This window comes from Zophobas morio, unplaced genomic scaffold, assembly GCF_036711695.1.
Source record: "Zophobas morio isolate AGI-343-1 ecotype UQ-CSIRO unplaced genomic scaffold, CSIRO_AGI_Zmor_V1 ptg000004l, whole genome shotgun sequence".
Taxonomy (NCBI): domain Eukaryota; kingdom Metazoa; phylum Arthropoda; class Insecta; order Coleoptera; family Tenebrionidae; genus Zophobas; species Zophobas morio.
Genome location: NW_026972109.1, coordinates 5,065,250 through 5,081,114, shown reverse-complemented (window position 1 = coordinate 5,081,114; position 15,865 = coordinate 5,065,250). Strand labels below are relative to the sequence as shown.

General features: G+C 39.0%; 2 protein-coding genes across 3 annotated transcripts in view; both read right to left on the bottom strand.

Moving 5' to 3' along the window:
- LOC135138543 (deleted in lung and esophageal cancer protein 1-like) overlaps positions 1 to 3,219 on the bottom strand; it is a 10,177-nt gene extending 6,958 nt beyond the window's left edge. For both annotated transcript variants that reach the window (XM_064068526.1, XM_064068534.1), the window contains exons 1-6: positions 2,586 to 3,219; positions 2,059 to 2,541; positions 1,779 to 2,003; positions 1,624 to 1,727; positions 1,389 to 1,580; positions 1,187 to 1,337 (exon numbers count right to left, since the gene is read on the bottom strand). In XM_064068526.1, coding sequence (XP_063924596.1) covers positions 1,187 to 1,337; positions 1,389 to 1,580; positions 1,624 to 1,727; positions 1,779 to 2,003; positions 2,059 to 2,541; positions 2,586 to 3,188 — 1,758 coding nt within the window. In that variant the 5' untranslated portion in view covers positions 3,189 to 3,219. The remainder of the gene's footprint in view (positions 1 to 1,186; positions 1,338 to 1,388; positions 1,581 to 1,623; positions 1,728 to 1,778; positions 2,004 to 2,058; positions 2,542 to 2,585) is intronic.
- On the bottom strand, positions 3,216 to 15,865 carry LOC135138567 (uncharacterized). Its single transcript, XM_064068552.1, has 8 exons — positions 15,784 to 15,865; positions 15,489 to 15,548; positions 15,052 to 15,441; positions 14,930 to 15,003; positions 14,746 to 14,879; positions 14,470 to 14,694; positions 12,028 to 13,904; positions 3,216 to 3,539 (listed from the first exon to the last, which is right to left on the bottom strand). The coding sequence occupies exons 2-8, from the start codon at positions 15,544 to 15,546 to the stop codon at positions 3,442 to 3,444; spliced, it is 2,856 nt and encodes a 951-aa protein (XP_063924622.1). The 5' UTR covers positions 15,547 to 15,548; positions 15,784 to 15,865; the 3' UTR covers positions 3,216 to 3,441.

Here is a 15,865-nt window from a genome sequence, read left to right as displayed (position 1 = left end):
TAACCGTGGTTTTAGACCACGCACAGGTTAATTAAAATATCTAAAAATACATAGGGTATTTCATAAAAAAACTAACTTGTGTGTTGTACCTTAAAAACAGAACACTCTGTATAGCTAAAAATAATTTTAGAGTGTAGCCTTGGAAGATCCGCCCAACTTTGGTTTTTACCTTTTTTTTTCTGTTTCAATGGTCAATGAAATATTGAAACATCAAAAAATCGAAAATTGAAAAAGTAAATCGAAAATTTGAATAATCGAAGAATTAAAAAATCGAATTTTTTTATGAACACTCTGTAAATGACAATTTCATTTCATTTATATCGCAAGAAAGCGCGTATCTTTACTCATCTCTCCACAAAATATTGTAACACAAATTTTAAACATAACGCTGCTGCGATTTTTTTGTGTACCCTTCGATTGCAAAAAATTCAAGGAAATTGTAATAATATGGCAACGTTGCATCAAATTTTCAAAAATAAACAATGGTTGTAAAGACTATAAGAACAGGTTAATCAAAATATCTAAAAATATATACGGTCTTTCTTAAAAAAAAAAAATAAATTATGTATTGCGCCTCACCCTGTAGATACGGCAACACTGGTTTACCTGCCATATGAAATTTAATATCACAGACTAAAGTTGTACGGTTCTTTGAGAACTATATTTTAAAATAATTTTTAACTGTACAGAGCGTTCTGTTTTTAAGGAGAACAATTTAGTTTTTTTTTTAATAAAACGTCCTGTATAACGTTACATATTGTAATTGTCCTTTCTGCTTAGGCGTTACTTTTGAAATTCCGATGCGACGTTGTCACGTTATTCCAGTTTTCTTGAAATTTTTGGCAATGGAAGGGTAAAAAAATCTCAAAAAAAGAGTAAACCAACCAACTGATCTTAGAGAAGTACTACGTATTTTTTTAAGTTAATGCGACTTCCATACAATTTTTCATCCCGTATTTTATCTCCTTATTCCGAACTTTCGTACTTAAAACATGTCTAAAATGGTAAAGTTTTGTAGGAATCAACTTAAATTCTCCACTTTTCTTCTACAACCCCGTATAAAGTTTATAAATGACAATTTTCAGCTCTAAAAGCAACGTCAGCGGGAACAGCAAGTTTATAAATCCCTCTTTAATGGTGTGAAACTTAAATGGACGCTTAATAGTATAGTGGTCAGAATACCGACCTTGTTCGACATGTCGAACATTTCACTCTTTGTTTCTTCTAGGGGTCTGCACAAGACATTACACGTTTCGAGACTTATTATTTCACCTTCACGTCGCACCCTAAAATGGTCGCTCATCACCGATTTAATCGGAACGTTTTTCAAGTACAAACTAAACACTCAATCAAGGTGAAAATAAAACCTTAACACGTGACAAGGTTACCTGAAATATATGTAGTACGAACCCTCGAGTTCAGTTCGAGGGGTAATTTTGACCACCACCTCCGTTGTACTAAAAGACGGCAAATATTTACCCGAGTGCAAAATTTCAATCCAAGAAGAATCCATTTTTTCGGCCGTGGTAACATCTTGGGTGTTGGTTTTCAAAGCCCAGAAGTGCTCAAAATAAATTGGGCTGCAATTAATGGTTTAATTGCTAAGGATTTGCACACTTTTACCTTTCATTAATGACTGAAAATGCGAAACTGGCGGTTGCAAAAGGTTCCAGAGTTACCTGGACCATATGGTCGGTGTAGGCGAATTGGTCTTCCGCTATGTACAACTACAACGTAGAGAAGTATAATAAGAGTAGGATTTCTGTCGGTGACGGTACGTCTACTCGGAGAAAACTGTCAGAGAAAGCTATACCATCTCCCAGAAGCTCAATTTCCTGGTGGGAGTAATTGTCACAAATGATGAATAATTTTTCAGCGTAAAACTCGATGCTTTTTGGAAGAAAACACACGCAAAGTTGGCCCACTTCTCCCTCGTCGATTTCAAAGTACGTAGGGAAAAGGGTGAAAGCTCCTTGAGTCAGTTCCAAAGCTCTGGTACTCTCCTATAACAACCACTATTACACTCGCATCGTGCGATTTCTATATGCACTCTAGTACCACATTAAGTTCGCTAAAAATCCACTCGTTTTCCGTTGTGATGAAAAATCGTCCTTTTTGCCCGTCGTTTTTTATAATAACAGTCATGAGGGAGTAACTTCCCAGCAAACAAGTACCACAGTCGATTGAGAAGTTGCAAGCACTTTGACGCCGGTCCGAGAAGTACCGGTTTCCAGGCATCGGCTTTTGTACGACGTCCCATGGTAAAAGAGAATTGAGAATGTAGCAAGTGAGCTTAGGAGGGTCTCGCACACTGGCAACAAGTACTTTAAGATCTACACCGTTGGCGGTCTTAAATAGTACCACTTCTTGACAGTCTTTGTAAATTTGGGTTTGAAACGTAACCACGAACTCTGCAGACATTCCTGGCGCCAGTTTGGCAGAGTCGGTTTGTAGTTTTAGGCGAAAAGAACTGTCTTTGGGGAAGTCGTGGTAGCTGAAGTACTGAGGGACGTTTGTGATGTTTCGAAGTTTGAATTTCTCCTGAAAGTCAGTCAGGGTGCGGAAAACGAGAAATACGAACTTACCTTGTACGTTCTCCCTAAGTTGTAGTTGTAGAAGATTATTTTATTGGGTTCTAGTTTGAAAAGTGGCCCCGTGGGAGGTTCGGTTTGTTTTCGTTTCTTAAGTTTTTTGCTTGGTACGGTTGGTACTACGTGTTCGGCTTCAGGTAGACATGGCTGGCATGTGTGTAAAGACGGGTTGTAAGTGAAATTCAAATACTGTTCGATAACATTAGGGTAAATCTCGTTTTTCTCTATCAGTCCATACGTTTGAACAGCGTAGTCACCCAATTTTTGAAAAAGGGACACCCGTTTCAGTTTTAGTTCTTCGTAAAGCGACACGTTTTCGTGTTTCTGGATAACCGCCAACGCGTGGTTTCGCATAATTTCCTTCTCCACTTCTGTGATATCGTTCAAACCCGTAGACAAACCTTCCAAAACCTTAATCGTAGTCAATCCGGCTTCTCGCGACTGAGTAAAATCCACATCCACCTCGTACTTCTTGTAATTATCAGCGACATTCCTCGGATACTTCTGCGCCCGGAACACGTCTTGAAATATCTCAGTAGTGAGGGGGAGCACGTCGTGATCCTCCTCATTTTTGGGTATCAAAGGCAAACGATCCATTGTCAAAATGACAGTAATGACAGCAAATTACTAAAATCCTATATCTTTATTTTCACTATCCATACATGTGAAAAAAATCTTAAACGAGATTATATATACAGAGAATTCTTTCCAAATATTGCATTCCATTGAAAACAAAAATGAGGGAAAGTACAGATAAATGCTTAAAACAAAAAAACAAACTTAATTTCGAAACAGAGAATAAATCGCAACTATGCTCAACGTCATGCCTTAACCTAAACGAAACTGAAGCTTATTTATCCAACTCTAAGCTCGCGTACTCCTCTGGCGTCACCTGCGTCACCATCACGTCGCCGTCCGGCAACATCACGACAACCTTGTGGGTACCACCTGGAACAGAAACGGTTGACAAAGGGCGGGAAAGTTAAGAGCAGTATATTAAAATTAATAAGTGTTCCAATGAGATATATATGTGTTTTTTATATTTCGCCCCTTTAACGGATAAAATTGACCCTTTACACCACTAAGATGGGCGCCGATTCAGTGGTACCAATAAAGTGAAAAAAATTGTACTATTTGTCCGTACTCAAATTTAAGTTGGCAGCAATGAATCTTCTAAGTAAATCAAGTACAAAGTGGGATTTATAAACTTGCTATTGACGTTGATGTTCCAGTTTCTTGTTGTCGAAATAACTGTACACATATTAAGAAATATGGCAAAATGTAGCCCCGCCCACCCGCCCTATCTCAATTGTGATGATTTGTTTTTTGATCGCCGAAAGCTAAAGGAAGGGAATTTAATTGCAAAATCCTTGTTATTTCTCTACAAGAATTACCATTTAAAACATATTTTTAAGTATTGGGTTATTCAAAGAATACTATGTATATTAAGAAACAATTGAAGCCAAAGGTTAAGCCCCACTCACACTTGCCCTGATCTAAATAGTAATGAAGTTTTCATTCGTTGGCAGACCAAAATTCATATTTCCTTACAAAAATTTACCATTTTAAACGTGTTTTAAGTTTCTACGATTAAAAAAAAATCATCACAATCAAGATGGGGTGGGCGGGTGGGGTTTATATTTTGGCGTTTTTTCTTAATATACATACAATTCTTTGAACAATACGATACCCAAAAACATGTTTTTGTTTCTTGTAGAAAATATGTACATATTTTGCAGTTAAGCTCCACCCCCTTGGTTCACGGCAAATAAAAAAAATCATCACAATCGAGATCGGGCGGGTGGGCGGGCTTACATTTTGCCTTTTTGTTTTAATATGTGTAGACTTCTTTTCACAACTTGAAATTTAAAACATTTAAAATGGAAAATTTGTATAAAGAAATATCGATTTTCAATTAGCCTCCGCCCCATAATTGCAAAATCTATATTTCCTTGCAAAAATGTACCATTTTAACCACGTTCTAAGTTTCTTGTGAAAAGATGGATTTGCATATTAAGAAAAAAAAAAAAAAAGACAAAATATACCCACCCTATCTCAATTCTGATGATTTTTTATTCGTTGTAAGCCGAGGGGCGGATCTTAATTGTAAAATCCTTATTTTCCTACGAGAAATTACCATGTGAAATAAGTTCTTAAGTAATCGTGTTATACAAAGAAAACTCAATGCATTAATTAAAAAAGAAAACCAAAAGAGAAGCCCCACCCATCCGTCTGAATCTCAATCGTGATGAATTTTTCATTCGTTGTCAGACCGAGGGGCGGAGCGTAATTGCAAAATCGATGTTTCCTAAACAAATTTACCATTTTAAACATGTTTTAAGTTTCTTGTTGTGAAAAGATGACTACACATATTAAGAAAAAGACAAAATGTAGCCCCACCCACCCGCCCGATCTCAATTGTGATGATTTTTTTTTATTCGTCGTGAGCCAAGGGGGCAGAGCTTAACTGCAAAATTCTTATTTTTTCTACGAGAATTTAAAAACCTGTTTTTAAGTATCGTGTTGTTCAAAGTAGGCATATTAAGAAAAAATTAAACCCAAAGATCAAGCTCCACCCATACCTGCCCTGTTCAAAATGTAATGAAGTTTTCATTCGTTGGCAAACCTAGGGGCGGAGCCTAATTGCAAAATCCATACTTCCTTAGAAAAAATTTAACATTTTAAACGTGTTCTAGGTTCCTAACAATAAAAAAAAATCGTCACAATTGAGATAGGGTGGGTGGGTGGGGTTTAATATTTTGCCCTTTTTCTTAATACACATAGTATTTTCTTTGAACAACACGATACTCAAAAATATGTTTTTAAATTTCTTATAAAGAAATAAGTATTTTGCAGTTAAGCTCCGCCCCCTTAGTTCACGCCCAATAAAAAAGGATCATCACAATTGAGACAGGGTGGGTGGGCGGGTTTACTTTTTGCTTTTTTTTTTTTTTTTAATATGTGCAGACTTCTTTTAACAACATGAAACTATGTGCTATGTATATTAAGAAAATTAAGAAAAGAAAAGGCAAAGTATAAGCCTCGCCCACCCACCCTATTTCAATAGTAATGATTTTTTTTATTCGTCGTGAGCCAAGGGGGCAGAGTTTAACTGCAAAATTCTTATTTCTCTGGGAGAATTTAAAAAGCTGTTTTTGAGTATCGTGTTGTTCAAAGTAAGTATATTAAGAAAAAATTAAGATTAAGCCCCACCCATAACTGCCCTGTTCTAAATAGTAATGAAGTTTTCATTCGTTGGCAGACCTAGGGGCGGAGCCTAATAGCAAAATCCATATTTTCTTAGAAAAATGTAACATTTTAAACGTGTTTTAGGTTTCTAAGAATAAAAAAAAAATAATCACAATTGAGATGGGGTGGGTGGGTGGGGTTTTAATATTTTGCTCTTTTTCTTAATACACATACAATTCTTTGAACAATACGACATTCAAAAACATGTTTTTATTTCTTGTAAAAATATGTATTTTGCAGTTAAGCCCCGCCCCCCCTTTGGTTCACGGCAAATAAAAAAATCATCACAATCGAGATAGGGCGGGTTACATTTTGCCTTTTTGTTTTAATATGTGTAGACATCTTTTCTCAACATGATACTTAAAACAGGCTTAAAATGGAAAATTTGTATTGGGAAATATCGATTTTGCAATTAGGCTCCGCCTCATAATTGCAAAATCCATATTTCCTTGCAAAAATGTGCCATTTTAACTACGTTTTAAGTTTCTTGTTGTGAAAAGATGGCTATGTATATTAATTAAAAAAAGACAAAATATAAGCCCCGCCCACCCACCCTATCTCAATTCTGATGATTTTTTTATTCGTTGAAAGCCATTTTAAACATGTTTTAAGTTTCTTGTTGTGAAAAGATGACTACACATATTAAGAAAAAAAGACAAAATGCAGCCCCACCCACCCGCCCGATCTCAATAGTAATGATTTTTTTTATTCGTCCTGAGCCAAGGGGGCAAAGTTTAACTGCAAAATTCTTATTTCTCTACGAGAATTGAAAAACCTGTTTTTGAGTATCGTGTTGTTCAAAGTAAGCATATTAAGAAAAAATTAAAGCCAAAGATTAAGCTCCACCCATACCTGCCCTGTTCTAAATATTAATGAAGTTTTCATTCGTTGGCAACCCTACGGGCGAAACCTAATTGCAAAATCCATATTTCCTTAGAAAAATTTAACATTTTAAGAGGTCTATTTTGTAACTCTTAACGATCTCGCTAGAGCATCGTTAACTTACGATAATCGTTCCCATAACGATTTTGGGTATGATAGCGATTTTGTAACATCTATCGTCTCGTTACATAGCGATCGTATCGTTAGAATGTCATCGTTCCGGAACGATAGGTTTCAGCTCACCGTTAGAAGTGTCAGAACACGTTAGAAAACTATTTATACAATGAAGAGGAACGTTTTGGTGCAAATATGGGTAGAGAAGGTAAATGTAAGTAATTAATGTATGTTTGGACTAGGTTGATAACTTATTATATATTTTTTTTACTGCAGAGACAGAATGAGAAATTTGTCTCGGGTCTTAAGAGATGTAAACGACCCCTTGATCGTTCGAGAAGAAACCTTTAGGAAGACCTACCAACTGTAATGGGAAGCGGCGAGAGATACATTTCCAGAAATACTGCCGCAGAGTTCTGTATTATTCACCAGAAGTTGCAGGAAAAATTATATACTCATGTGCTATTTCACACAACATCTTACGCATAAGAAATATCGAAAATGACGAGATCAATATTGTCTATGACAAGGAGAACGATAATAATGAAGAACTTGAATATGAAGAACACAATTTACTACATGAATGGCATATCACAAGAAATAATTTAATAATACAGCATTTTCACTAATGTATTTATTATTTTTTTTACAACATAATGAAATTATTAAACAGTTCCTCTTTCATATAGTCTTAAATTTCTGGCCTTCTTTCAAACATTGAATTTCCAATCTACAAATCTCGGGAACACACAGTGACGTTTACTTACCCGGCAGTACATTGTAATTAGAGTGCCCTATGTTATATTCTTGGTGTACTAAAAAACACAGAGGTTATGGTTTATTGTGTAACAGTATTTATAAAGATTAAACATCTCAGTTCTCATAATTGATTGGTCATGACTAAACAAGATGTTCACTTTGTCTTAAACAAAGTGTTGATGTAAGCAGAATAATTGCTAATAGTTGTACGATAAATTATAGTGAAGTACACATTTTTAAAAAGAGTGTTCGGGCGATTAATTAATTACACATACCTCTTTGAACTGCTGAACACTTTTTTGTGGTCCTCCCACAGAATTTAGTTTTCCTACCAACCCTTCCCATATCTTTTCTAAAAGATCTGGCTTGTCCGCTACGAACTTTTGGGCCCTAAAATCTACATTACCTTCTAACTCCTCCACATACAACTCATGTTGCTGTTGGGTAATACGCTGGGCCCTTTTACGTTTTTCCATTGCTGCCATGAACGTATTGTAAACTGAATTTCGTGTTAGTGTGATTATTTTGATGTTTTTCTTTTATAATTATTGTTTACTTACATGTTATAAGTTCACAAATTTGTCCAAACTTCAATCAGTAGCAAAACAAATGTCACATGTCACAACAGAGAACAACGTAATCTAGACGCTACACAAATTTAAATACTACCCATTTTAAAAACATTAGATTCATCGTTCCGCTAACGATTTCAAAGCTTTACGATTACGATAGTGTTTATAAAATTGGAAATTTGTACAATCTCGCTAAACTGATTTTACGATTGCTTCTAACGATTACCGTTTGGGAACGAGATCGTTCCGGAGCGATAAATTACAAAATAGACCCCTAAATGTGTTTTAGGTTTCTAACAATAAAAAAAATCATCACAATTGAGATAGGGTGGGTGGGTGGGGTTTAATATTTTACCCTTTTTCTTAATACACATAGTATTCTCTTTGAACAACACGATACTCAAATAGTATATTATTAGCCAAGGTTGCAGAGCCAAGCATTCTAGACCGAGCGCAAATTAGAACCCGAGACGCGCAGCGTCGAGGGCTCTAAGTGCGAGGTCTAGAAGTGGCTTTGCAACCGTGGTTAATATACTATTTTTTTCACTAGTAGAAACCATAAGACAATAAACTGAAAAATAAACGTTCAATTTTTTGACACAACACGATTTTGTTTTGATTTCTAATCAAACTTAATCTAAGGGGCCAATTCCAAGTTGATGGCGCAAGTCACTGGTGCAGCGCAACTTTATAATGCTAATTTGGGTATCAAATGCTGGTTGCTAGGGGTGACGGAATAAACAAGCGCAATTTTTCGAATTTTCCATTGAAATTTGCACCATGGAGTTGCGGCACCTCTAGTAGGCAGTGCAAGTTGGCGCAATTTATCTCGAAAAATTGCGCTTGTTTATTCCGTCACCCCTAGCAACCAGCATTTGATACCCAAATTAGCATTATAAAGTTGCGCTGCACCAGTGACTTGCGCCACCAACTTGGAATTGGCCCCTAAATCTTCAACACAAAGAAAACCGTTTATATTTGTCGCTGAGTTAATCATTTTATCTTGTACCATCTACCAACTACCATGCGTATACTCAAGTAATGTTTGTAGCACACATTTGTTCATTTTTTAAGAAATAATCACATCAAACATTGCGTACATAACCTCAATTTTTCTTTTTGAACCGGTGGTAGCAAAAGTTGAATTTGCTACCACTAAATGAGTCGACATTTGCATGCGTCCAGGCTGCTAGTGAAAAAAATATGTTTTTAAATTTCTTATAAAGAAATAAGCATTTTGCAGTTAAGCTCCGCCCCTTCGGTTCACGGCCAGTAAAAAAGAATCATCACAATTGAGACAGGGCGGGTGGGCGGGCTTACATTTTACCTTTTTGTTTTAATATGTGCAGACTTTTTTTCACAACATGAAACTTAAAACATGTATAAAATGGAAAATTTGTATTAGGAAATATCGATTTTGCAATTAGGCTCCGCCCATAATTGCAAAATTCATATTTCCTTGCAAAAATGTACCATTTTAACCATGTTCTAAATTTCTTGTTGTGAACAGATGGCTATGTATATTAAAAAAAATAAGAAAAGAAAAGACAAAATATAAGCCACGCCCACCCGCCCTATTTCCATTGTATTGATTTTTTTTATTCGTCGTGAGCCAAGGGGGCAGAGTTTAACTGCAAAATCCTTATTTCTCTGCGAGAATTTAAAAACCTGTTTTCAAGTATCGTGTTGTTAAAAGTAAGTATATTAAGGAAAAAATGTAAGCCAAAGATTAAGTCCCACCCATACCTGCCCTAAATAGTAATGAAGTTTTCATTCGTTGGCAGACCTAGGGGCGGAGCCTAATTGCAAAATCCATATTTCCTTAGAAAAATTTAACATTTTAAACGTGTTTTAGGTTTCTAAGAATAATAATAAAAAAAAAATCATCACAAACAAGATGGGGTGGGCGGGCGGGGTTTGTATTTTGCCTTTTTTTCTTAATATACATACAAATTCTTTGAACAATACGACATTCAAAAACATGTTTTTATTTCTTGTAAAAATATGTATTTTGCAGTTAAGCTCCGCTCCCTTGATTCACGGCAAATAAAAAAAATCATCACAATCGAGATCGGGCGGGTGGGCGGGCTTACATTTTGTCTTTTTGTTTTAATATGTGTAGACTTCTTTTCACAACCTGAAATTTAAAACAATGGAAAATTTGTATAAGGAAATATCGATTTTGCAATTAGGCTCCGCCCCTCATTCTAAGTTTCACGTTCTAAGTTTCTTGTTGTGAAAAGATGGATATGCATATTGAAAAAAAAAAAAGTAAGCCCCGCCCACCCGTCCTATCTCAATTGTGATGATTTTTTTATTCGTCGTGAGCGGAGCGGAGCTTAATTGCAAAATCCTTATTTGTGTACAAGAAATGTTTTTCAGTATCGTGTTGTTCACAGAATACTATTTATATTAAGAAAAAAACAAGCCGAGAATTAAGCCCCACCCATATCCATCCCAAGCTCAATCAATCAATTTTTCATTCGTTGTCAGACCGAGGGGCGGAGCGTAATTGTAAAATCGATATTTCCTTATTCAAGTTTACCATTTTAAGCATGTTTTAGCTATCTTGTTGTGAAAAGAAGGCTACACATATTTAAGAAAAAAAGGGCAAAATATAAGCCCCTGTAGTTATAATACCTAATCAATGGCAACCTTGAGAGTGTATGTTAAAAATTAACCACCACCAATCGAATGTGGTGCTCAACTTAAACGATTCATTGTTGCCAACTTAATTTTAAGTGCGCACATTACCATGTTTTTCACTTGATTGGTACCACTGAATCGGCGGCCATCTTAGGGCTGGTTTATCAATGCTCAGTTAAAAGTATCTGTTAAGTAGCTGCCAGATAAGTAGTTATAACTAGCAGTTAACGAAGGTAAAGTGTTTATCAATGCACAATGTTTTTTCCAGTTTCGTAGCTCGAAGTTTAGCTGTTACTCTCTTAAGTTGGTAACGCTCACCCCACTGGAAATGAGTTGTGATTGGTCAGTTCAAAACTACCCCGAACTTAAAGTTCTATCAGATTCGGTCCGCATTCGGTATTCAACGATTGTATATCGCGTTTCACGTGATCAATCATAAAAAAGCAAAATTTAGCATTAGAAAAACTGTATTGGAAATTAAAAATGAAACAAGTAGGTACATAAATAAATATGTAAATACAGAGAGATCGACAAAGAAATTAGTCTAAGTTGGCCATGTACGAAAAGCCGTTAGTTTGTCTTAGTTTAAAATATGTTTTTATGTTATTAGAATCTTACTTCAGAAATGGGATAAATTTTGGGCAAAATTGGAAAACGGTGATTTTGATTCATTCTTATGTGTTTTAAAAGTAGGTGTCATAATTCTAATTTTAAACTGTCAATTTGACATTTAATAAAAAAATTTAAATTACGACAAACGGCTTGTCGTGCATGGCTAACTTCGATTATTTCTTTTTCGATCTCGCGGTATTATTAGATAGGTTTTTAATTTTTGGTACCTACATTAGACCTGGAAAGTAATCAACTAATAAAAAGTCTTTTTCTGATCTTTTCTCTGTCAATTTGTTCCACACCATAATCCTCATCAAAATTTGTTAAATTAATAACAGATTTATTTAGATTTGTTAGGTTATGTTTGAACTGTCAGTTAATTTATCAGGCACTTTGACCACCAGTTTTGAGCTGGCGGGTAACGATAAACAGGTTAACTAACAGACAAGCTTTAACTGCCAGTTACTTTAACTTAACTGCGCATTGATAAACCGGCAGTTAGTCGTGAAAAGTGTCTATTTATTGTGATGGAAACTCTACTACCAACCACACCATCTTAAAAGTTACTGCTATCCGTTATCTGTTGTTTCGGCCTCACTTACCTGGACTGGGGGGTTCTGTCCTGATGAACTGCGCCACCAGCGGCTGTTCCTCCGCCACCTCCACCGGTTCCTGCACTTCCATCAACACCTGTCCCTGACTCTCTCCCTGCTCTACCTCCTCCTGTATGGCCTCGCTCGTCACCAGCAAGCACTGCTGCTGCCCGTCGCTATCCTGCGTCACCAATATCGTCTGTCCCTCCTCGTTCTGTCCCGCGACTTGGTACACCGTCCCGTCGTCGCCGGTGATGAACATCGGCCTGTCGGTCGTCGCCAACGTAAACGTCGACAAGTCGGCCTCCACCGTCGGCACTTCGCTCACGACCTGCGCCACCTTCGGCGCCAGCACCATCGCCGCCGGCTCTTCGTCCAGCGTCGGCATGCTAATGGAGGGCTTGGGTGCCGCCTTGTGCGCACTCTTCTTCAAAAGCTGCGGCGTCGTGGGCGTCGGTCTGGGTTTCTGCACCGGCGTGTTAACCTTCTTGGCGACGTTGTTCGTCTTCGCTGAGTAGACGTTCTTGACGGGCGACATGGAGGAGATGTTGAATTTGGGTCGGGGGAGGATTTGGGGACGGGGACGTGGGGCGGCGGACGGCCGCGGCTGCGACGGGGTCCTCACGACTTGACCGATGGCGGTTCGAGGTCTGGCCACCGACTGGTTGATTATCCTGGGTTGAGTTTTCGGTCGGGGAGGGGGGGATTGCAGGGTTTTCTGGAGGATGTTGGAGTTGGCCATCGCCGCGCTCAGAATTGACTGCGTGGTTTTGGGGGTGGTGGTAGCCAGCACGGCGACGGCTACGGGCGCCGCGGGTGTAACCACGGGGGTCTTGGAGGCGGTTACGGTCACAGCCGCCGTGGTTACCGTCACCGTCGACACACTAGGGGTAGTACTCGCAGGGTTATTTTCACTGGTAGTAACCTCCAGATCGGGTTTCAAATCGTCCTCGGTTATATCCGCTGCCGCCAACTTCACGATATTATCTAAACTTTTGGCTCCGTCTTTCTTCTCCTCCTCAGTCGCGTCTTTCTTCTCCTCAACCGCTTCTTCCACTTCTGGGTAATCCATTCCGGCCACCTTTCCCGTGAACGGGTCCAGAGTGAACTCCCCTGGGGGACTCTCGGGTCCGGGTAGCGGCAAGTCCGTTGGGAACTCCAACTCCGGGATCCCGTCGTCGGAATCCTCGTCGTTCTCCACCGGCGCCTTCACCTCCTCCTTCTTCTCCACGACTTTGATCGGCTGCGCCTTCGGCGTCTCCACCTTCTTGACGTCTTTCTTCACGATCGGCGTCCTGTTCACCACCTGCTGCACCACCTTGGGCTTGGGCGCGATCGGGGTCAGCGACGGCGTGATCGTCGCCGTGGTTGTCGTCGTCGCCGCTTCGGGTCCCTTCACCTGCACCACCCTCTTACTGCCGTCTTCCTTCTTGATTATCTTGATCTGCGTCTGGCCGATCTTCGGGCTGACCTTGACGATCGCCTGGCCTCCGCTGGTGGCGATCTTCGACGCGGTCGGATCCAGCTTGATGATGCCCGACGACTTCGACATGATGTAGACGCCGGAGCTGAGCGACGGCAACTGTTTTTGGCTGATCCGGACCACGCCCTTGGCGTCGGGGATGAGGACGTTGTCGGGGAGCTTCTTGCCGGTGCCGTTGTTGTAGGTGTGCACGATTTTGGCGACTTTGCGAACCGGCATTTTCGGTTCGTCTTCTTCCGTGTCCTCGGACTCGCCCTCTAGCTTCATCCGCTTCTCGAAGGAGTCGTCGCTTTCGACGTCGTCGTCGAAGGGGCGCTTCAAGCCGCCTTCTTCGTCGGAGATGTTGCCGCACCAGGCCTTCACTTGGTTGAGGGCCTTTTGCTTGCTGGTGCGCTGAGGGCGACTACGAAAAACAATTGCAAAATTATCTACACGAATTCCTCTCACCTCTGAAGTACAACAGTTACAGCTTTCATATATTTTTTAATAACGATTTATTCAAAGAAAAAATCAAGATGATGTCAGTATTTTTCCAGCGGGTATAAATATATCTATTTTCAAGGTTGAGTGTAACACTAATAACACGTGTGTTTCTAGAATTTCAAGAAAGTAGATAAGCTGTTGGGATATTTAATCAATAAAAAATTCCTTGCATTTTTATTTCCTAAGCGTGAGCTACAATACGAACGCCGTACTTTGTAAATTCTAAACAATATACTTTTAATTTCTGCCAAATAAATGCTCTTTGAATTTTGTAACAGATTTTTGGTTGCAATATTTTACAATCTAACTTGAAACTAGAACTTCAAGGTAAATCGGCAATTCAAAATGTGTTTATTCCTGCCAAAAACTTGATGACGTCATCTTAAAAGTTTATTATTAAAAACTCTAACTTACGAAAAAGTTAAATCCGCAAAATTAATTTTATTAATTTAACTAAACAAATGGATTTAAAACAAAATACTAACCCTCCTGGCGTTGTAATGAGAACTGTCGAAGTGGGAGGCAATGGGGGCTTCTTTTGAACGACTTTAACGGCCCCTGGGCTTTGTGGATTCAATCGGGGCCTGCCTCTCCCCCTACTTGGCGGTTTCTCCTTTTCTTTCAGTTCTTTCTCTGCTTTCAATTTATCTTCAAACTCTTGAACCAAAGCTTTACAATTCTCTAAATGCGCCAAAGGCTCCCAAGACGGTCTACAAATTTTCAACATTAGCAACGCGTATTTTACAAAATTATCTCCTCACTCTTGATAACTTTCCCACTTTACTTCATATTCCCACAGCCTCTTTCTAGGATTGAATCTCTTGCCAATAATTTTTTCAACATTATACTCCTCCCTTTCATTATCTTTTGTGGTACGAAGACCCTTTTTAGAGCCCTACAAAAACAAAATTAACCTCAAAATATCCACGCGATTACAAAACAGACTTGTATAATTGTGACGTTTTTCAGGATTTCAGTCTTCGTGCAGTTGCTGCTGACCTCATTTTCGACAGCCCCATCTGAAACAGCGATGATCGTACTTATAGCAATGAAACGCTTGGACTTACCTTCATCCATGGCCAGAGGGTCCTTTTCTACTTTTTTTTCCTCCCTGACCACCTGCATTTTCCCTGTGCCGACTTTGTGTGTGTATTGTAAGGTCCGCCCTGCGGAAATCCACAGATCTTTCTCGATCTGGTTGAGCTTTGTCCATTTCTGGTAGATCTCCCACGACGTGGGGAGCTCCTCTCCGTTGCTCTTGCACGTTTTCACTTGCTTCACTTTCCAGAGAGTGAAGCCCCATATCTGCGACTTCTCCTCGTTCTCGCACTTGAGCACCGAAATGTTCGTGCACTCGTTCGAAGTCTTGTGCTTCTGGAACTCCTCCACGAAGTGGAAGACCTCATGACAGCCCCCGCAGACCAAAACGTCGATTTTTGACAGCTCTTTTTGCGCGTCTACAACGCGAAAATTACCAACTTGACCCAAACAAAACCTCACTTACCCTTGATTAAATCCTGTTCTTTGGAAATATCCAATGGGTCGGCGGGCGTCTCTTCCATCTCTGCAAATAAACATAACCTCAAACATTAAATTTTTATATTTAGCGCCACTGGGAAAAAATTATCCCGATTTTACGACACGGTTTGTTCGGAAAATGGACGTTTATCCTTGAGTGCTCTACGGTTGCACATTTGACGCGAAAATGGAAAAATGGCGTAATAATTATTTGCGTGCATGAAGGTCGTTTTTTGGTGTAAGAGTGAAGAATTCTAAGTGCCTCAAAATATTTGTCTTACCTTAAATTTGCTTTTTTTATTAATGTTTGACGACTGCAAGCGTTCTAAACATAGCGACAGTGCTGCACTCTACACGATTGCA